General features: G+C 43.1%; 1 protein-coding gene across 1 annotated transcript in view; it reads left to right on the top strand.

The window, feature by feature from the left end:
* Positions 1–21,360, top strand: part of COMMD1 (copper metabolism (Murr1) domain containing 1) — a 54,554-nt gene extending 33,194 nt beyond the window's left edge. Inside the window, exon 2 of the mRNA XM_008937335.1 lies at positions 21,231–21,360. Within this exon, the coding sequence (XP_008935583.1) occupies positions 21,231–21,338 (108 nt within the window). The 3' untranslated portion in view covers positions 21,339–21,360. The remainder of the gene's footprint in view (positions 1–21,230) is intronic.
* Positions 21,361–22,870: the final 1,510 nt, after the last annotated feature.

The raw sequence follows: 22,870 nt of genomic DNA, 5'->3' as shown, positions 1-22,870 counted from the left end.
TAGTCCAGACGGCCTTTATTGTCTTCATCCTGTTCATGAATGATTCAAAGAGCAGTATCCAGTTCCTGGAAGCTCAAGGGCTTCATTTTTAATTTTGACTAATTGTTTTCTTGAAATAATGAACAGTGGTGACTTCAGAAAGCAGAGTCTTCTGGCACCCAGATCACTAGTGACTCACTGCAGCTTTAGTAGTAGTTAAAAATACGCTTCACCACAATTTTGAAAAGTCCTGGTTGTTTTGCTCACAAGGGGTGTATAATGTATGGTAGGAATAAGTGGTGATATTCTATTTGCTTATTATTTCCTACTCATGCCCGTTTTGAGACGCAGAATCCTAGGCAACCAAAAACTAGCAAGAAAAAGGGAGTTGGACAGGAGGACCAGTCCTCCAACCTCCAGTCTGGGGTGTTTTTTTTAACATAGGCAGTGACCCTCTCACCTCCTCCTTAGCTCCTCTGCAGTGATACAGTGCAAGTACAGATCCATGGTTTTGAGGCTTATCTGTAGTGGGAGCACTAAAATTAGTCACCAGTTTGGGAAGACTTTTGCTTTCTGGGAGATTTCATGGTGGAGATTTCATTACACATGTTCCTCAAGAGCAGTGCTGGAGGACAGTGGAGGGAGGAGAGCACATTATCAGCCCAGGGTACCATGTGGGAGATGTTTCCAGGAAGGGAGATCGCTCGTCACTGGTCTCATGTGATGAGCAGGCAGCTCCATTCTCATCCCACCCTGTTTTTTCTCTTGAGACTCAGTCATGTAGAGCCTTGCACTGTCTGAACTTCAAATGCATCCATGAAGTTGCCACTAGGGATTGACCAGGTCTTTCCAGCCTGGGATGTGACTATGCTCTCCCAAGCCCAGCTCCCCATCCAGTGGTGCAATGGTTGCCGTAAACAGACACCTTCAGGATCTTAGTCCCTCATCCAAATTGTGCTTTCCAAGGTGCCAGTTAAGCTTTTGGTCAGGACCTTCCTACGATGTTGGCCACTGGGTGTACTTCACAGTGTCCAGGACAGCTCAAAGGCCAGCGCTAAGAGACTGGCTAAGCTCCATTTGGAGAAAGCCACCTGCCACAAGTAGCACACAGAGGAGCTGGTCAGAGATCATATGGATGACAAAGCTTGAGGCAGAGAGGTTATTACATCAAAAGCAGGACCTTTGGCATGGTTTTCAAAAAGTCTTGGGGGGATTATGTGATGGGAATGGAGAACAGCTTTTATTTTTGCAGGGAGCATTGACTGGAAGGAAACTTGGAAGGGAGGGAATGAAATGTCATCCTAGTGTTTGATTCCCTGTCTTATCTTGCTGAGCCAAACTCGGTATACATCTGTGGGTGCATATATACAAAGTGTGTGTATGCAGAGACACATTTTTCAGCCTGCATCAGCTGTCAATCTTAACAGAGCCCAAACTAGACTGGCCACCTGAGTCAAAGAGTGATGGTGAACCATGACAAGGGAGGAAGCATTTGAGGCATAATACAGGTCTGCTGGAAAATTCATTGTCTGATGTGCTTGGGCAAAAATTAAGTGTAGGGGTGGTTGTTGTCAGATATAAGCCTATAAACATCTCAAATTCACCTGGTTTCAACCTCAATGGTGTCCAAGTCTGATGTAAGATCAAAAAGTTGCATGGGATTGCCTGATGTTACAGAGAAAATTACACAAGTCAAGGTTACACTCTCCCCAGTTCAGTGAAGGACAACTCTTCTTGGCAGAGGAGGAAGAAATGTTAGGCAGAGTTTTGTCAGCTGTTGCAGACACTTTGCTATTGGTCCTCCCAAAGAGTTCACATATCTCTGAACCTTTTTTTTTTCAGTTTGGTGATATTGGTTTGTTTTTTTTTTAATGATGTCCAAAACTGCCGTATCAGAATTTCCTCAGACCTCATGAGAAAGTATATAAGGAAATATAGAAATACATATTTCCATAGCAAGCCAGTATACCCACCTTCAAAGACAACCATTGAATGGTTTGTCCAGCCTTTCTTCCATCCATCATTTGCAGTATGTTGTGAAATCGTATTGATAAGAGCAGTGTGATAAGCTAAACCCAGCAAGGTTAGAAAGCAAAAAGCCAAGTCTGGTGTTGCCTGTACCTATTTTACAGATTTAAATTCAGCAGTGGCCTGAAATCTGAATCAACCCCTTTGCAGTAGCAGAGGATTCAACAGCAGAACAGAAGAGTTTCTTCTAGAAGGCATCTCTGGGATGTTTTTCAGCACTGTCTGTATGACTGAGCCCAGAGAGTTGTGGTGAACTGAGTTAAATCCAGTTGGTGTCTGGTCACAAGTGGTGTTCCTCAGGGCTCAGTTTTGAGGCCAGTCTTGTTTAATATCTTTATCAATTATTTGGATGAGGGGATCAAGTGCACCCTCAGTAAGTTTGCAGATGACACTAAACTGAGCGGGAGTGTTGATCTCCTCGAGGGTCAGGAGGGTCTGCAGAGGGATCTGGACAGGTTGGAGCAATGGGCTGAGGTCAGTTGGATGAGGTTTAACAAGGCCAAGTGCCAGGTCCTGCACTTGGGTCACAACAACCCCAGGCAACGCTCCAGGCTTGGGGAGGAGTGGCTGGAAAGACCTGGGGGTGCTGGTGGACAGACAACTAAACATGAGCTAGCACTATGCCCAGGTGGCCAAGAGGACCAACAGCATCCTGGCCTGTATCAGCACTAGTGTGGCCAACAGGAGTAGGGAAGTGATCGTGTACCTGGACTCAGCACTGGGGAAGCCACAGCTTGAGACCTGGGTTCAGTTTTGAGTGCCACAGGATAAGAAGGACACTGAGGTGCTGGAGCGGGTCCAGAGAAGGGCAGCGAGGATTCTGAGGGACCTGGGGAACATGTCATATGAGCAGTGGCTGAGGGAACTAGGATTGTTTAGCCTGGAGAAGAGGGGGCTGAGGGGAGAACTTACTGCTCTCTACAGCTGCCTGAAAGGAAGTTGTAGCAAGGTGAGTGTTGGTCTCTTCTCCCAGGTTACTAGCAATAGGACACGAGGAAATGGGCTTAAGTTGTGCCAGGGGAGGTTTCGATTGGATATTAGAAAGAATTTATTTCCTGCAGGAATGGTAAGGCATTGGAACAGGATGCCCACCATGGAGTCACCATTCCTGAAAGGGTTCAAAATACATGTAGATCTGGCACCTGGTGACATGGTTTAATGGTCATGGTAGTGCTACATGATGGTTGGACTTGAGCCTAGAAGTCTTTTCGAACCTTTATGACTCTAAGGGTGTGTTCTGTTTTTATAAACCACCAGAGATGTATTTGATTTCATGGCTGACTGACTGGATTTTTTCAAAGTTCTACACGAAGTTACTCTTTTGTCTTTACTTTTTTACGTGCAGGGGATGCAGCAGTGTCCTCCTCTGCTCTGCTGCCAGAACAACAACAAACTCAAAACACAAACCTATCGCTGCCACCACATTGCTTTGAAATGAGAGGCCAAGGTCTGTAATGTCAAGATAAAGTATTTTATCAGCATGTAATTACAGCCCATTGTTAAAGGGGTGCATACAGAAGTAGCACAAACCCATTAACTGGTGGTGCTGAGTTCTCACCAAGAACTTGTTTATTGGAGAATCAGTCGAAGGAGGCTAAAAATGCCATCTTCACTCCCCATGTATTTCAGGAGCTCATTATAGCACAAACACCTTTTTCATAACCAAGGCTGATATTTTTGAAAATATCACTGTAATAAAGTTTCCTTTACACATGTATAACTTGTTTCCAAAACTGTTAATTGGGCCTGTGGGGAGAAAGGCTGCCTAAATGTAAAGCTGCTTCCCAGCGTACTTTATCTTAGGAGAATCCTTTCATCCAAGGAAATTAAGGCACATTTTATAATGTCCAGCACTACATTATTGAGCCTGCAGTGATGCAGAATGAATGCAGTAAGCCCAGCGTGCCACCATGTCCATTTTTCTTAGAACTTTTTAGCTATTTGTCAAACTTTGATGTAAATTTATGAGTGAATTTTTTAGTCCTCCTGAAAATGGAACGCTGCTTTTGGCTTGAATCAAGAATAATGTGGGCAAGCTCATGCTGACGTTCACCACGCAGCCCTTCCAACCCAGCTTTGCTAATTAGTATAGCCAAGATGAAATTTTTTTTAAGTCTCCAGAGGGGAGGTGGAATGAATTGTGTAAACCTCCCCGAGCTCTGTCTGTGCTAGAAAAGCTTGTGAAGGAGGAGAAGGCCAGGGGTGCAAGTGTTGGGTGGTGAGTGAAATCCCCATCTGGCATTCAGACGCGGTTCAGGCACAAGCAAGATTAAACAATAGGAAGAAATACAGCTGAAAATGGAATTTTTTTTTACTGCAGCTGCAAAATCTGCACTAGCTATTGTCTCCTAACCTTGAAGAAAGGTATAACACATATAGAGAGATATAATAGGCATTGACAGGATGAAGAGAGACATAAAAGTCTTGCGAGCAGGGAGGGGAGGCAGACATTCCCTGTTCCCACTGATATTTTTTCCATTGTATGCAGGCCCCTTTTTACCCTACTAGCCCCCAAAATAGCCCAAATCTTTCTGTACAATCTACATACTACCTCCCAGCCCCTTGGTAGGGCAGTAAACAGGGGAACTGAAAAGCAAGATATTTAAACCAGAAACAAGTATTTTTATTACTACAGCGCATAATTACTCCTGACTTTGTTAGTATCTTTTGGTCAAGAGCGCAGCAGAAAGATCAGCCATTGACAGAAACCTCTAGGCTTGCAAGGGTTAAAAAGGTTCAATGCTTTGATGTTTGAAAGGAGAAGAAACACATGCATTTTAAGGACAGACAAATTTTATTATATTTCCACTTTAGGACAGCTGTCTGAAACCAGGCAACAGCATTTGGTGTTGCACGTCTTCCTTCTCTTCCCTGCTTCATTGAGGAAGGGGTGGCTTTGAGCATTACAATGCTGCTCTCCATCTCCCTGCCTTAAATCACAGCACAGTTCTTTTCTCTTTGATCTGAGAGCTGCTACATGACTTGGTTCTTCTTCCATTCAAGATCCTCAGTGAGAAGACACGGGGTGCTGTGCCCTGGTGGCCATGATGTGCCAGGCCAGCATGAGGTCCACAAGGCAAGGTCCTCGGTGCTTTGGTTGGTGTCCCAGGAGGACACATTTAGTCTGACTGCAAGAACAGTGAGGAGGTGAAGCACATCCTATTTCTCACAGTCCTAAGGCAAGAGTGATGACCTTACATCTGCCAAGAGGAACGGGTCACAGATCGTATGTTCTGTTGATGCAGTGGTGTTGCAGGTTTACTAGCAATGAGAAATGTGTCTGTTCTGCTAAGTGCTGATGTCCAAACAGTGGATCCAGACTGGAAAAGAAGGGTTGCTATTGTGGAGAGAAAAAAAAGAGACTTCTCTGCTTCAAAGACACTGAAAGCTAAATGAGGCATTCACATCATCTCCATTTTCCTTGGGAGAAGTTCTTTTATATTTCATCGCCCTCTCCTCCCCCTGTTCATGGCAAGAAAAAGATAACCAATTAAATATCTGAGGTGGAGGAGCTGCAGCCTTCCTTTGTGCAGAGGTATCTCCAATTCTCACATGCTTATTTTCATATTCAGTTTTCACACGCTGAGCGGATCACTTGTTAATTGTAAAATAACTGCTCTGCAATTCAGTTATGGAAATGATTTCTACTTCAGTACCACTTGCCCTTGAATTGAGAACAAGAGGTCAACCAAAATTAGATAACTTTTCTTTGAATCTTTTCTCTTTCTAAAAAAAAGGTGTAGTTCAACATGATGCCTGTCACAAGACTATGAAGTGCTGTGTGTTAAAGCACTCTTCATGGCATGGCTGTTTTTGGGATCACGTTGGGAAGTGGTGTCCTGATCTGTCCTGCTTAGACTTTTAAACAGATGAATCCAATGACTGTTGTGCAGAGTTCATATTCTATTGCCTGTATTTATTTCTAGGATTAATTTTGAACTTGCAGCTTGAATAAAACAAAGTTGTAATATTAGCTGAGGCAAAGAGAGCTGTGTGGGCAGAGCCTACGGCCCCTTGACTTCAGTGGGATTCTGCTCAGGCATAACTGTCCTCCCACACATCTCTTTGCAGGATTGCACCTACAGTTTCAGCTTTCATTGTAAGCCTTTGCTTTTCCTCTTACACAAGGAAAGCAGCTAAAAAAAAAAAGAAAAGGAGTTACATATCATGTAGCAAATTTTAGCAAGGACCAAAAAAATAAAAAAGAAAGAAAAAGAAAAATGTAAATTCATAGCTTCTCCATTTTTTTCAGCAGAGAGCTTTATTCCTCTGGTGTCTCCCTGCTGGCACATAACACTGGTATTTTGGTGCACTTGATCGAAAGGTCACTGAAGTCAGTGCAGAGATTCTCACTATCTTTAGTGGGCTTTGCACCACACTCAGCAAGAGCTGCTGCTCTGCTGATAAATCCGAGCGCGGTGCCAGTCCTGTGGCTCTGGACAGCAGGAACAGGAGCAGTGTTGGGCGGGCTGTAAGCAGGCTGGGCTGCCCTCCTTTCTGTGGAGAGGTTCTCATGGCAAATTGAAAGACAGCAGTCTGTATTTTAAAAGACATGAGAAGAAAATACCCCAAATTAAAATAATTTTTTTTCCAATTTGGCTTTTTCCCCCATATAAGTTCATACATTCAAATTACTAAAAAGAAACAAGTATATTTATTTTGGTCCCACTGAGAATATGTGTTTGCAGTGGCAGCATAGCTCTGAGTAGTCCCTTTTGTCCCCATAAATTCTATTTTCAGATCATTGGAATGGATATAGATAAATGCTCTAAAAACAGGAAAAAAAAAAAAGCCTCTTTGTCCTGACCACTTTGTCTTGTTGCATATTTTAAGAAGGAGAAGCCAGCTGAATGTGTGCTGAAACTGCAGGCATATTTGCGAGCCTTTGGTACACTGTTTTTGTATTTTTAGAGGATCCCTTCTGCCCAAATGAGAGTAACTTTTCACTCTCCATTTAGAGTATTCATGTGCATATTAGTATTTGGCATATTCTTGTGTAATTCAGGATTTGCAGGATGTATCATCGTGCCAGTGAGAGAGGGTTAATGATTTTTATGGAGGTGGAGATGCTGTTGGTGATGTTCCTGGCCTTGAGGATGTGTTTTGCCAGGCTTTGTGCCCTTCCTCTCCTAGGTGGTAAAATACCCTGAAGCAAATGGATGCCTCCATCACTGTGGAGCTGTAACTCAGCCAGGATAGATGTGCATAAAGAGATGCCCTTGAAAAATTACTTCATGAAAAATTCCATTTTGTAGGCACAAATGTATTTGCTGTAGCCAGGTCATGCTGTTCTTAGAGCTCGGGTGCAGGAATCCAGGGACTTTTTGAATATGGGACTTTTTGAGGGCATTGCTTGTCACTGCTCAGAGATGCACACCAGCAGAGAATTTGCATGGCCTTTACTAACCACTTGCAAAACTTGCAGCAGCAAAAATAAACAGCATTGTACTTTTTGTTCAGCTCTGCCTGTTGAAGAATTTCAGCAACATGCCCAGTACTCTTCTGCTCCTGGCAATCCAGGCACCTTCTAGATCACAGGGCAAGTACACACAGTTCAGAAAGGAGCAGAAAAGAAGGATTTAAACGTGTCTCACTCCAAAGTGCTGATTCAGAGTCATTTTAATCTTCAGCCTCTTCTTTGACCGAACCAGTATGGTGCTGGCTGAAGACAGACTGGAGCAGAAAAGCCAAGACCTCCTAGCCATTGCCATCAACAGCAGCCAGCATTGACTGCTGTGGTGGACAGTAAGGCAGCTTGAACTGTCTTAGGGTATTTCCACTCTACTTTTAGATTTGGTATAATACTTTTAGGCAGGACATTAATGGACACTTGAATCCTTAATTTAACAGATACTCAAACGTTAAAGAGCTGAAAGGGAGCAAGAAAGATCTTCTTTTGGGGATGCTAACCAAGTTATTCAGCCAAGCTGATAGTGCTTTCAGACAGACTATGCCAGGATCCCAAGTCACAAAGCCTCCTAAAGGTCAAGTATTTTCTGCTCAGGTTTTAACAGTGTTCTTTGACTGTGAGATTATTTTTAAATGTAGATTACTTAAACTGCGTCTGTGTAGTTGGTATAAAAGTAGTTCTTAACTTCACAACTCATTCCTGTTTTCCTACCACTAAATATTGCAGTAATGGAGAGAAATCTGCTTGACACTGATTCGATTAAGTAAACAGTTAAGTTGAAAGCACAGAAATTCCTCCTGTAATTAAGAAATAACTAAACACACAATCTACAAACTCGTGTCTTGGCAATACCCTGTAACAAAAACATGCCCCAGTGGCATGAAGAGTTTGATGTTATGTTACTCTCCAAGACACTAAAGAAAATTGTAAATAAGATCAGATGCTTGATTTTGATTTTTTTTTTACAATGCTGAATGACTCCCATATTAGATAATGAGGCTAAAATGTAGTGAATATGAATTCCAGGTCTGATCAATGTTCTCAATAGAGAAGACAAATTTATGGTAAAAGCAGAAGGTCCTTCCAGTAAGAGCTCTCTTTTTCTTAGACTAACTTCATACTTGGTGATGAAGTGCTGCAAGACTGGAAAACCAGAACCCTAGCCTAGATATTTGCAGATTAAATGTGTATAGAGAAAGCTGTAGACTCGTATTCCAGCTCTGTGAGCAGGCTTAAAAACACCAACCAAACAAAACATGGCACAAGAAAAGTACAGCTGTCAAACAAGATAGAAAAATGCAGGTCAGCACAGGAAGGCAACATTCATAAGTGAGGAAGGACATTTACCCTTTAAGAGCCCCTGCAGGGGACTTTTGGAGGAAAGTACATCACCTTGCAGCAGCTCCACTGAGACACTCTCTGTTAGTTACGAGCTGACACAGCTGAGCTCAAATAAATTATGATGGAGCTTTCTAGTCTCTTGTGAGCACCAGCGGTGGGAGGACTACCAGTGGTGTGGGAGCTGAGAGAAGCTGGAGAAAAATGTGATCAAGAAGACGAGAACCTGATACTCTGCCAGAAATATAGTGTATGAGTCAAATCTCACAGTGATAACAAAGGCTTGCCTTTTTTTTTTTTTTAAATGCTGCCTTTCTATGCTTCTCTGTACAGTTTGGTGAAACTTGCAGGTCTCACTGTATTTTTTTTTCTTTTAAAACCTCTTAAGCTCTGCCAGATGCCCATAGGCATGCACTAGGACATTCACATGAAGATCCACACGAATGTTAAATGTACTATTTCGGCCTCTGTTTCCTTAATTCACTGGAATTGCATAGGATCCCCAAAAGCTTTATTCTAAAGGAAGAAAAATAATGTGAAACTTCTGGTCTAATTTACACTTTTAGGGTGACTGGGGACTGGCAACCATGTTGTTACAGAATTAACATGATTCCACATACAGCTTTTAGGTAGTGTCCCAAATGAGACACATGGTAGCTGGTCTGTGATCGTAAATTCAGAGTGTTTATAAGGAGGAAACTTTATACAGTGAGGGTGATGAAACACTGGCCCAGGTTGCCCAGAGAGGTGGTAGGTGTCCCATCCCTGGAAACACTCAAGGTCAGGTTGGACAGGGACTCTAAGCAACCTGATCTAGTTGCAGATGTCCCTGCTCATTGCAGGGGGTTGGACTAGATGACCTTTAAAGATCCTTTCTAACCTAAACTATTTTATGATTACATGATTTCAAAAATTTCACCACAAACCCCTAAATAAATTCTCCCTAAATTTTCCCTTAATAAGCCTTGACCTTGAAGAGTCACAGCTTGACTTGTATTGCCTTGTTCTTCTTGTTGAAAGGAGGAAACAGTTGTGCCTATAGGACAGGAGAAGAGCAGGAGTTTCTCCCTAATGTGCACACCAAGTGACACAAATTGCTGCAGCCCATCTGTACAGAGGTCTTATAAGCTTGCCTAATGGAAACAAAGTTTGTACAAAGACTATTTAGAAAGCAACTGCATTTCTTAGCTGGGGATTTTAACTCTCTGCTTGTTTACTCCTATTTGTGTCTACCTAACAACTGGGCTCGAGACCCAAGCAGAGTGCGTACCAGTGTCACCAACAAGGTGTCAGCAGAGTAAGCAGGTGAAGTGCTTTATTTTGCATGCTGTTATACCTATTTACTTCAGGCCAATCAAGGAGCAGGAGAAAAATTTCCCTGATAAAGATTAAACATCCCATACTTCTTGTTTTAGGATTTGAAAGAACCTTGAGCTCAGAAGATGTTCAAATTCAAATAAAAACAGTCTTGATGTGTTTTCTATGTCTGTAGGGGCAGAGAAGAGTTGGGGGAGGTTCTCTTTGCATTGTTTTTTAGAAATCAGTTCAGGTATAGAGATGTCTCACTTTTCATTCCTGCACCAGGAGTTAGACTGTAAGACTTTTTGTTCTCTTTCCACGACTCCATTCCTATCTAAAGAAGGCAATGGTGATGGGCAATGCCTTTAGTTAGGATTACCCAGCCCTATCTTTAGTGGCCTTTGGATTTGACCAATTTACATGGTCAGTATTTCCCATGCCAGGCACAATCCTTCCCCAAACTGTTTTGTCCATCTCCAAAATCAAGACTATGAGGGAAGAATGTTCTGAGGGTTTTCTCTTAAATATCTTCATGTAGGAAGTGCCATCATGCTTTTTGGGGGAAAAAAAAAGGTGGAAATAGTAAGCTCAACATTTACAGCAAGGTCAGGAAGGTGCCTCTTGGTGCCCTTATGTATAAAAAATGCCTTAAAAAATTCAGGAGCTTCTGAAAATCATTTTTGTGTATAGAGATTTTGTCCAGTAGCTAAGTTCCTAAAGTATTTTACCTGATCCAAGCACATTGAGTGGAAGTGCAGCCTCTGGATGCTCTGGGTGCTGCTGTAGGCACCCAGCTCTGGGTTCAGGCTACCCATGGGTAGGACACAGGGCATTGCCAGAGATAATAGACAACCTCATATGTAGGACAGTGAAACACAACCTCCCAGCTTATTTCAGTCTGCAGAGCCCTGGCATTTGAAGCTTGGTGAAGGTGGCCACAGCCAAGCACTTCAGAGTCATTTCCCAGTGTGATGTTCCCCATTTTCTGGGTGCCCGAGGCAGATGTGGGTAAATCTGCAAAGAGCCACATGCTTACAACCACAAGTAGTCAGACCTGTGTTGAAAAGCTACAGAGCACTATTAAAAGTACTGCAGGTTTCTGAAGAATGGGGTAGATATCTCAAACTGTGGCTACCCTGGGGGGATTTTAGGCTCTGCATCTCTTTGCCTGTTAACCAAGGGCTGAAATGAAGCCAGTGCAGCTTCATGGGGATGACTGACTTGGCAACCTTAGCAGCAGTGTTCATTGCTGGCATGTGGGACTCAGGAGGACAAACCAGGCTATTTTAAAATAATTACTAACACATCTCAATCGCTCCACATGTACAAAGCTGGTTGACTATAGGGTTGGAGAAATCAGTGGGAATTCCCTATCAAATTCACAGTTTTATGATTAGTTACTTGAGCTGTGAACAGACAGGAAGCCAAAATATTATGTACATTCTATGCATTCAAGCATACACCTCTTTGGAGTGAGGGAGAGCCATATAGGGTTTTCCATTGTGTTAACCTCCTGTGATAGCCGATGACCCCAGCAGGTTTGGAAAGGTATTTTATGGGGTAACTTGAGTCTCAACTACTTGAAGAAGTTGTAAAAGGGTGTTGGAAGAACCAGGTAAACAGGCCTAGCAAGTGTCACTCAATCAGGTAAGCCCACATAAAAAGTTAGAGGTATAATCTTGCGAAGAGTCATCTATAAATGAGAATTACATTTATTTTGTCAACATAAACAGGTTTTTTTCTGAATTGTGCTTGTATCAGCAGAACTGTGGCTTTTATAACCTTTCCTGTGTGGCCACAGCAAGTTGCCATATGAAGTGGCTCAGCATTCGGGGTATTTGAATGTGTTTTGCCCTCGTAGGAGAGATACACGCAGCGTTTTCTCCAAACCAGCTGAGGGCTTGGGCTGATGGACATCCATAATGAATGAGCAGTGTCCTAGCAGCATCTGGAACACAGCGGTTATGACTGAGCGCTCTTTCAATAATGAAGAGTGATAGGAGATCACTAATCACAAACAGAGGGTAATTACCCGTGTCAGACATCCCCTGCTTGCTCATTGTCAGCCTCTCTGTTTACGCATTGTGGTAGGATGTGTGTAAGTGGAGGTGTGGATAAGTAACCCCAGTAACACAGAGTTCGTATAGGGGGAGCACACAGGGTGCTGTCTGGGTGGCACTTGTGGGATACATACAGCTAAAGCAGTTCAAAAAAAGGCAACAGATACAAATCCAAGAAGATTTTTACAAAAAATCAAAAAGAGGAAGTCGGGGGGCTGACAGAAACTGGTGCAGGCCAGTAGAAAATCAGTTTGAAAACAGCATAGCCATATAGAAAGGACATAAAGCTTGCATAAAAGTGCTAAGCTGTCTCTCCTTGTGAAGTCTTTATGTCATTCTTGTTAATTCTTTGATGTAAAACAGACAAGAACTACAGCCTACGCTTCCTTCTAATTAGTTACACTGATTAAAATATGGTTTGGTTTTTTTCTTTCCTGTAACACTTCCTGAAAAGAAACCTGTGCTTCCAAAGACACAGAACAACCGGTTAAAGCACGTGCATCTCTGCATCCATAAATACTCATTTTTCATGCAAGGTATAAAATACCTGGTAGATATTTTCATTAGGTTGATAACGTAAAAGCAGTGACATTACATTTGCTGTGCAGTATCAGAAACCTAGTCTTATGCTGCTGGAATTATTCCCATTTCTGCAATGCTTTATCTATTTAATCTGTGATATTACAGGCTTGATGTTACATCAGAAGTATTAAAAAATCTGCAAGTGGGTTTACTTTTTTTTTTTCTGTGGGGATGTAATCATCATTTGCTTAAGAGATTCTTGGTTCATGTAATACCAGAATAATGAAGAAGAATTAAAAAGCACTTTCAGTTACAAATATTTGTGCTTTATTTAATGCAGTAGTATGGAAATGAATTGCACTTTTCCTCAGCATTTTTGAAGGCCGTGATTGTAGGTTTGTTGCAAAAATAGCTCTGGATGGAATTAAAAATCATGAATTTAGTATTGTCAGAAATGTGGTCACATGAAGTGAATGGCTGGCCATCCGTTCCAGTTTTTCTGGAATTGCCCAGACTTTGCTGTGATTATCTTATGCCCCAGTGTATCTTGCAGAATGTTAATGAACCCAAAAATAACATCTCAAGTTTGCAGTGGGATCGCAATTGATGCAGTGTGATACAAGACTCGATGCAGCATCTCATGCTTTTATCACCCTGCACTAGTTTGTGGCAGCCCAGGGTTTGGAGTTTTTTTACCACTCCCTTACCAGGTATCCTAATCTCAGAACCTAAGCAGCACAAAGAAATGGCTCTCATAAACATCTGACACAAATGATTTCCACTTGGTGCAAATCACCCCATTCAATGTGGTATTACCCTGGTTTTTGAAGAAGGAAAAGTTTAAGTCCGATATTGTTCTTCTTTTTGGGCCATCTTTTTCTACTCTCGATAACATTGTCATGGGAGCTTCTGCTTTATCTTTTATTACTTTTCCTTAGCATGAATTACACAGGTCAGTTCTGTCATACTCTCCCCACAGTCCTGCTGGGAATGTCATGAGCAACTGTTCCTCAGAGAAGCAAACCTGGAGCACTCAGTGCTATGAGGGATCTTCCACCCTGATGGTCTAACAGAAGATCCAGTGCAGCTCACTGTCTGTTTTGCTGTTCCTGCAGCAGCTGGCACAGATGTTTGTGTGGAAGAAGGATGTGTGATGGCATTGCACATAAAGCCATGTGTGGCACAACAAACCCAAATACCTCTCAACAAGGCAGCCCTGGTGAGTCACATCTGAATTGTGTGCTCCAGGTGTCAAGGAGAGGCTCTGCAAAGAAAGGTTGGGAGGAAATAATGGTAATAATAATGCTGAGGTGAGTGTATCAAATTATCAGGGTTTATTTATTTTCTGCTTTCGGAGAGTACAATAGCAAATTCCCACAGTAATAAGTAACTAAGAGTAGTCTGCAATGAAGGGAGGCTTCTGCAATAGAGCTGGGTGGCATCATTGAAAAAATTACTTTTAGATGTGTCTTTTCCAAGGAAATTGCATCCTTGTGCTGTTCTTAGAAGTCTAATTTTCAGTTTGAATTTTGGGTTATGGTGAGAATTTTTTAAATTTCTTTTCTGTTGTCCTAAAAAATGGGGGAGGGTGTTTTGAATTTTTTTTCTTCCTTGTTTTCTTTTATTTTGGCGTTCTTTTTTTTTCTTTTTAATTAAAATTTTCATTTATTTATCATGCAAGCCTCTAAGCAGGTCCAGCTAAACCTTGAAGGTACTGTCTTACTGTTTCTGATCACGTTAAAGAAATAACTCTAACATGGGTCATGCTATTAATACCTTCTGGCAGTGGTCAGGTCGCTGGCATGACTGGGGCTACTTGCCAGCTTCCTGGGGCCAGTGGGCTCTGCAAGCAGCTTGTGCTGCTGCTTTAGAGCTGCCTCTGCTCCCAGCAGCACTGATGTGTCGAGGAATGACCCAAACCACCTTGTACTGTAATCTGTGGACTTAAAAAAACTAGCTAAGTGGCACTGATGGAGCCCTGCATAAAAAAGGTCTAAAGGACTTTGGTTTGTACTTTACCCTTTTGCCGGTTCTATGGGTTTCCTCACTGGCTATTTTCCAAACATTTTCTTTTCAACTACAATGATAATCTCTAAGTGATTAAGAAATTTTAAAAAATGGGTAACTGAGAATGTGCAGTTCTTGGTTCTGAGAATGGGAAGCAGGATCATACTGGCACAGGCAAGCCCTGCTCTGGTGCTGAGCCAGTGAGGAAAGCACACCCAGAGGGAGCATTGATCGGTACCTCTCTGGAAGGGCAGCAGGGTTTAACATGGGAGCTGATAAAGTACTTGCCCATTGTTGTTTTTCCTGTTGAAATACTGTTAGACTTGTGATTTGAGATACTACGTACAGGGTAGGCCCTGCAGGTGTTCTACTAAAATAATGTTTAAATGGAGTTAGCAAATTTTGCAGAAGTGGGAGAGCTGATGTTTTCAGATAAACCAAAGGATTTTTTGGCAATCCTAACCCATCCTGCTGTAGCAGGTTTTATCTAAGCCCATGCACACGTTTCCTTTACCTCTGGATGAGCAATGTCTCAATACTTGTTTACAGAAGTGAAACAATAAATAAATTGCCAGCTATAGATTTGCTCCAAAATTAATATTTTGCCTTTTCTGTTTAATTCTTTAGAAACAAAGTGAAATTTCTTTCTGCTTGTGGGTGTTGCTGGAGAGGATGAGTGTGCTTTGAATTCCCATGCAGGTTTCCATGCAGGTCATTCCCATGTGATGCAAGTGGATGACAAGTTCAGGCTTGAGCAATGTCTTAGTGACCAGCTTCTGGTACCTCACCAGGCTGAGCAGCTTTCTCCAGGATTGTTTTATTTACCCCCCGCCAGTTTTTCTGTTTGCAACCTAATTTGCTTGTATTGTGAATTGTAAGATACTCATCTGGTGTTAATAAATTGCTGATTTAACCTAACCATGAGGTTTTTATGCAGGCAAAGCCTGCAATTTCTTTAGTGCACTTAGAATAAAAGTCAAAGGTGATTTTCAGATACATGTTTACAGAGATAATTCTGTTGGAAAGAAAATGATTGGTTAGCTCATGATGTATGTGGCTTTATATAACCCTGTGTTTCTTCTGAATATAAAACATATTTTCTTCAGACATAGAAGTATGCCTGAAACCCTCCAAAAGCAGGTTGTCCTTCTGTATATTTTGGGACTTTTTCCTGCTGCAGAGAGTAAGCCCATCCCAGCAAGATGCCTGGCACCTCGTTTTGTGTCAGGAGGCTGCCCGCGGCTGGGTGCGCTTGCTGGAAGGTCCACAGTGTCCATGGAGGAGTGGTGAGATCTCACTGGGCTGGTGGCCACCTCGTCTCTTCCCAGGCTCCTGAGCTGCCGTGGGCATCCTGCCACTGATCAGTGTGAGCTGACTTGCAGCACGTGAGCCAGGAGCAACCTGCAAATGAGTCCTGGTCCACCACTCTTCTGCAGCAGAGACTAGGGCAGCTGTTAGGGGAAACTGTATGTGGTGACTTCCCAGCATATTATGGTAGAATATTACATAGTTTTGGAGGTATCCCCTTCCTGGTTTTACTATCCATAAAATGAGAGGTTTGATGGTCATGATACTGGAATCTTTATTTGCCAGTGATGTGCTTAATTATTTGCGTAATGTATATTTGGTATTTATCCTTGTTAGGAGAGGAGGTAGGAGATTTGCCTGGCTGCAAAATATTCAGTGATCTGGAAGGAAAAGTGACGTGGAATAGAAAAAAAGTTATTTATTGCTTAGCTGTGAGGAACTCAGAAGTTCTTAAAAAGCAGCACAATTTGTTTCTATAGGAAACGTTATGCCAGAAATTTCTTTGATTCACCCTTTTGCATGTCCAGCTATGAAATAAGTTCCTTTTTATTTTAATCCTATACCACTGGATGGTTGGGCTCCAGCTCAAAAATAAAAAGGCCACATTTCTGAACTCCACTACTTTTGTTACTAACTTCTGTTGAAATCCTGCCTTCTTAAATTCTTTTAATTAAGAAAAACCCCTCTATAATTAAAGCACTTTGCTTACCTGGAAGCATTGCCTGAACCCAAAGGTTAAGAACTAACCCCCCACGGTACTCCCGTTGTTCCAGGGAGCAGCTGCATGCGTACAGAAGTCCATGTCCATACCTGGCTATTCCTGCTCTTCCACTTCCACATGATCTGGAGCAGTTCTTCTGTGGGCCCCACAGGCTAGGGGCCCCTGGGACCCCAAATCAAGCAGTTGTGAGTGAGCTTATTCCCAAGCACGTGTGAAATCCTTGGAGGTGAGGATGGGCACACAGCATCACCTGTTTTCTCTGTGTAGGGTTTCAGACTATGACTGCTTGTGGTATGAAATAGTATCTAACCAGACAAACCCTGCATTTCTTTCTGCCTCAGCTCCTTGAACACCATAGAGCATTCCCTGTGTGAAGGTAGAGTTGGCTTTCTCTCCCCTTGTGGGTGGCACCTCGGCTGAACCATGGAGACCTGCTCTCCTGGTAGCCAGCCAGCTCTCTGCTTGGCAGCACTTCACTGATTTAATGGAAGAAAGTCCTTGTCCCTCTGAACCCACGTGAATTGTGGGTTGTTATGGCTGTCATCAATCCCTTGGCACCTTTGATCAATGCTGAGCAATTTTTGTTTCCTACCCCTTGGCAAGGGGTTCTCCTTACCTCTCTCAAAGCTTTGTCTGAGGTGTTGCTGCCTGGGAAGGCAAATATTTGCCTGTAGCAACTTCACTGGCCTTGGGCGAGCAACCCTGAGACAGGACACTCCACTGACTGCACCTGCACCAGCATCTCCTTGCAACCACCGTTTGCTAACGAAACTGACTTCCTAGCTTCTGTGCTGGGAGATGCCACCACCCCAGTGCGTGGAACAAGCCTTAGTCAAGACACTTTAGGATGCAAAGCACATTTACCACCAACTTGTACTGCGGTCCTGGCAGTGACTCCCTGAATGCTGAGTGGTTTGGGATGTCTCTGAATCAAGTGGAAATGAATATGAGTAAGATGACAGGTGAATTTAGAGGGGTTTAGTTTTGTTTTTCCGGTATAGTGGCTGGAACTTAAAAACACCAAGAGTATCAGAGTTGCTGGAACCATTTCAAGTAGCTCGTCAAACTGATTTAAGAGAGAACAATTGTATTTTTTAAACAGTGAATCTGTGAGGATTTGTTTTCTAAAACTAAGCTCTTTTTAAAGTGTAGTTACTGAGATACAGAAAGATGTGCTTCTCTTAGTCTCTCATATAAATATTTTTGCAGCTCTCTCTTGTTTCTGAAAAAGAAAAAAACCTAGAAAACCTGATTCATGGCTGGGGGGAGTTTGTGTTTCTTGGATGTTTATTTTGCAGCTCCTTTTTATAGCCCAGGCTCAGGAGGGAAATGGGAGGAGGGGTGGGAAAGCATGTGGAGAGAAAACCAGGACATCTGCAGGACATGGACATCCATTCCCACACCTTTCTGAGAGCAATGAGCTTGGCTTTCCAGCCTGAAGGTGGAAATGCACGTGCTGTTTGCATTGCAGGCAGACATGCTCTAACAACCCAGCTCGTGCACATACACGTGCTTCCTCCAAAGGCCACGGCCAGCTCTGTGAAGGGCTGAAGACCAGATTTCAGTCTAGTAGGCAAGCATGCTGTTCTTCAGGGCTTCGAGGCACTGCTACCCATGATTTCAGTATGAAACCCCATCTGGTGAAAGGGCTTATGGTGCTGTCTTTGTGTGTTTGGTGGCTTCAGACAACAAAGCGTTTGGTAGCCTGCTGATGTTCTTGTTTATTAGCTTCTGTCTGGGTTTATTTTTAATGAACAACTCATTCCATTTTGTGTTTGCTTAATTACAAAAGATGCAAGTAGGCTGAAAAGTTGTATACCAATAGGAGGTATCAAAAGGAATGTCTTGGTTCTTGCTGAGAAGGAGCAGAGACACCAAACTTGTCCTGCTCCTGGAGTACACATTAGAGGAGCAATTGGAAGTTTTAATTTTTCAGCTCTGTCCTCTTTTTTCTTACTTTTTTTTATAATTCTTTGGAACTTTTTGCAGGATATGAACTAACACAGCATTAAATAAAACTAAAGCCCAGTTCTGAGCAGCCTGATTTACAGCCCACTCAGTCACATTTTAGGTTGGTCCACATGAGAGTGTGATAACAATTTAGATACCATTCAAGCTACATAGGCAAGTTTTAGGTGCTTTACAATGAGTACCCTTACACATCTATAAAGTGGCATGACAAGACTTAGTGTAATCCAGGAGTGTCCTTTCACTCAATTTACAGTCCTCTTAACTAGCAAAACTTAAAGAGAAGGAAAAAAAGCTTCCTGATACCTTAGGCTGGTACGAAACCTTCAGCAGATCTGGGAGCTCCTGTCATCTCCTCTCTGCTCTCACTCACCGATAAGCTGTAAAATCAACTTACACAGAGCCTGAAGGTTGCATGGGCACACCCTGGCCTGGGAAGTCTGTTGATGAGCTCACGTGGCTTGGAGTCCTGGAAAGCCATAGAAGCCAACAGGAGTTTGGTCTTGGAGTTCATCCTGTCAAGGACTGTAATTATGCTTTGCTGTAATTATGTTTGCAGAGATACTTTATATAAGGTATTTTCCATAAAATGTGTCAATAACCATTGTCACAGGCAAGAAAAACTGTGCAAGAGAGCCCTTATTTCCAAGTCCTACATTTCCTGCCTGAACTATGCCCATACATCATTCAAAGTTCTCCTTAATTCTACAAAACCTTTTCTAATCAGACACACTTGCACACTAAATACATGACTTGATCTTTGCACCTTTGCCTGTTGGTTATTTGGTCGTTAGCAGGTAAGATAATAAACATTTCACTGACTGGCTCATCCAGTGTAGCCATGGTAAGTGAACTACCAGCACCTGAATCCAAGCATCAGGGGAGAAACTGATATTTGAAAACAAAAAAGAAGTTTCAAGTGCACATCGCTGTCATTGAATGAGGTCTTTCTTAGAAAGTATCAAGTTTTAAGATTTAAATCACCATTTTGGTTTCTGCCTTGAGCTGTGGTAGTTCCCCATGTGACTGATGTTTGAGCAGAAGCCCTGGCACAACTTTTTCATGTGCTTCCCAAAGCTTGGCTTCCTGATCACTGACTTCTGGCACCTCATTTCTTTCTCATTAGTGTTTTTCTGGCAATGCCCTTTGTGATAATTGCACACAAAATGATCCCCTTGCTTCTTCTGTCAGCATTTTGGTTTGTATCTCACTTACTGGTTTGGTTCTAACAAAAAATGAAACAATCCACGAATCCTTGGGAGAATGAGAGAGGGTAAGAGGTAAAACCATTCCTGATGCCTGGGGGAGAATGCTTGTAACAGTCCTAAACTGTGGTTAGTAAAAGTTGATGGGTTTAATTTATCTAATGATTTTATCCTTGTGTATCAGCTAATACTTCCATAAATCTAAAGGGTGAATTTGCAATGTTTTGGGAAGATGCTGATTGTATGGGGAAAAAATGTATTTTAGAAGACATTTTAGTCTGGCAGAAAACAGATGAGACTGAGAGATGCCCAGTCTCATTCTGCTTTCATGAGCATCACAGGGTCTGTTACATACAGAAATGCAGTGGATATTCAGTGGTCCTGATGGCTAAAACTATTTCAGTGTCTCATAAGGAAACCTTCCTCCATACTGGCTGCACTTTCATCTTCAGATTTTTTCAATTTGTTTCTCTGTCACTGGTGGTGCTTCACCTGGAATAACCTGCACGGCCTCACCACAATCTCAAACGTTTGTTCTGCCAGGCTCACTACAGGAAATAGTTCCTAACTGTAAACATACCAGCAGGGAAGGCTCATGGACTGGAGATCTCAAGAGGCCTTTTCACATTTGTGTTTAGTAATGAGGTCCATATCATTTGAACTTTTTATATACACATATACACATATTTATTGGTTTATATATCTTCTTTATTTTCTGGGTCTTTTACAAGATCCTTTTACTCTGTCCCGCACTCCACCTTGTGTGAGAATAGCTACTTTTTAAGGTTTGACAGGACTTCTCAGAGCAAATCAGTGCTGCTAATTAACTTGCTTTTAAGTTTATATTAACACTAGAGCCTGTGTGTAAGAGAATATAAAACTCTCTTGAATTTGCAGGCTGGAGTGTCCTGTACAAGTCTGTCCTTTGGATTCTTGTTTTCCCAAAATCTGGTTTTTCATATGTGACGAGCTGTGTGCCGTGGCTCCAACCACTTCACAGTTCCCAGGGTCTGCAGGGATGGCTTTGGGAGTCACCACGTGGGGAAGAAAAGTGGAAGTCTCAGATATAATTAAATTTCTGTAGGTTTTGCAAGAGTCTGCAGCTAAGGAGAGACCCAAACCGATGCCTACATTGAAAGGAGATCTGGGCAGTGTTCAGCCTCCCTCTGTCCTCTTCAGCAGCTGCTGGTGCCAGCACTACTGCTCTGGCTCAGCAGGTGTGGAGCCAACCTCTGGGTCTACTGAGGTTATTTAAGTGGTACCAGGAAAAAAGGAGACACGGGACACAAATTGTCAGGAAAACAGAACTCACTATCCTGCCTCCACTGTATGCCTGAAAAACCATTATCTTTCTCAACTCTTGTTCTTGCAATTTTGTTTTGTAGGAATCGGAGTTTCTCTGTCTGGAGTTTGACGAGGCCAAGTTGAACCAGATGCTGAAGAAACTCTCAGAAATAGAGGAGAGTATGACTTTGTTGACTCAGACCACTTAACCAAATAAAGAGATTGCAACTCAGAAGACCAAAGACCCTGAGTCATTCTTCATAGTTCCTCTTTCTGCACCTAAACCAGGGAATGGCTGTCTAACCCCGATGATAGCTGCACAGTGCATTTACAACCAAGTATGAGCTAAGTCAAAGTGTTGAAGCTTTCTCTGTCCCCTCCTCCAGGCCTGTTCTCCAGGGTGGTGACAGCATTGTTCACATAAAGCTTTGCATAATCAGGCCTTCAAGTGTAGTGTAGCTTTTCTCTTTCTCTTCTCAGTCAATTTTTGAGTCTTCCAGATGCTGTAAATACTGGGCTGGATGAACAGCAAAAGTAAATTGGCCAGTTGTGGCAGGGAAGTAATGAATAGAACAAACAGGCAGACTAGGGGGGCTCATGTTTATCCTTCCAAACCATGGGCTATGTAGGACAAATCCACCCGCCTGAACTGCCTGCTTACAACTTAAAGCCTGGGAGAGTTGATGAAGTGCAGAGAGTTCAGGCAGCGGAGACATGAGCACATTTGTGTAATTCTGAGCTTCTCTGCTGCTGAGGATTAAATGGTTCCCAAGGGTGTGAGCTGGCCAACCGTGCTGGCCCATTCAGCCACACTTACCTGATCCATGGTGGGCCAGAGGACGGTCAGGGGAGCATCTCTTGGGCAGTGGGAGGTGCTGGTTTCCCTCAAGGAGCAGCCTTCCTGCATGTGCTGAGCACCTGATCCAGCAGCCTGCTGGTGAGCCTCCCAAGCCCCTTCTGACCTGCTTCCCCAAAGACCGTTCACCCTCGTCAGGATTCTGGCCCTCCAGCTGGAGTGGTGCAGGCCTGGCACCGAGCGGCACGGTGTGCTGGAGAGGCCAGGGCTTTGTCAGAGCACCGACAAACAGAGCGGGTTTGACTTGGCTGCTCTTAGACCTGTTTGTCATGATGTTTGTTCTGACCCCAAAAAGCCTCAGGTTAAACCCAGGCTTTCTAGTGTGTGCATGTTCAGCTTGGAATTTGGGTAAAAGGAAAATGCCCTTGGCAACCAGGCAGGTTAAAGCCCTGGCAGTAAAACTGGTGTGAAGAAGGCTTCCGGAGGCAGATGGGCACGTAGAGGACACCACAATCTGCTGTGGGTCTTGTCGTGGGCACCCACCTCTCTGCCACAATGCAGAGCAACCAGCACCCTTCCAGCCAAAGAGGACCGAGCAGAAATATTTTCAGTTTCAGATGTTTCTGTTTCGGGGTGCAACTTTTTCATCCGTGTCCAAGCGGGAGGCATAACGACACTTACTGGTGTATTGCTGCAGGAGCACATGGAGGGGCTGTCTGGAGCAGGGTCCTGCTGGTGTAGACCATGCTGGTCCCAGCTAGCCAGCTGCCTGGTAGTGCACGAAACGGTGACGGACCAGCTGGAGATGACTCCAGCTCGCTGTTTGCCGTGTAACTGAATGGGAAGGTGTGCACACACATTTGGTTGGAGGCTACATTGACTCTTTCAATTTTATTTTAGCTTCATAACCAACCTCCTCCTGAGCTAAAATTATATTGAGAGCTT

Source organism: Merops nubicus, unplaced genomic scaffold, assembly GCF_000691845.1.
Source record: "Merops nubicus isolate BGI_N331 unplaced genomic scaffold, ASM69184v1 scaffold15060, whole genome shotgun sequence".
Lineage (NCBI taxonomy): Eukaryota > Metazoa > Chordata > Aves > Coraciiformes > Meropidae > Merops > Merops nubicus.
This window is presented reverse-complemented; position numbering and strand designations above follow the sequence as displayed.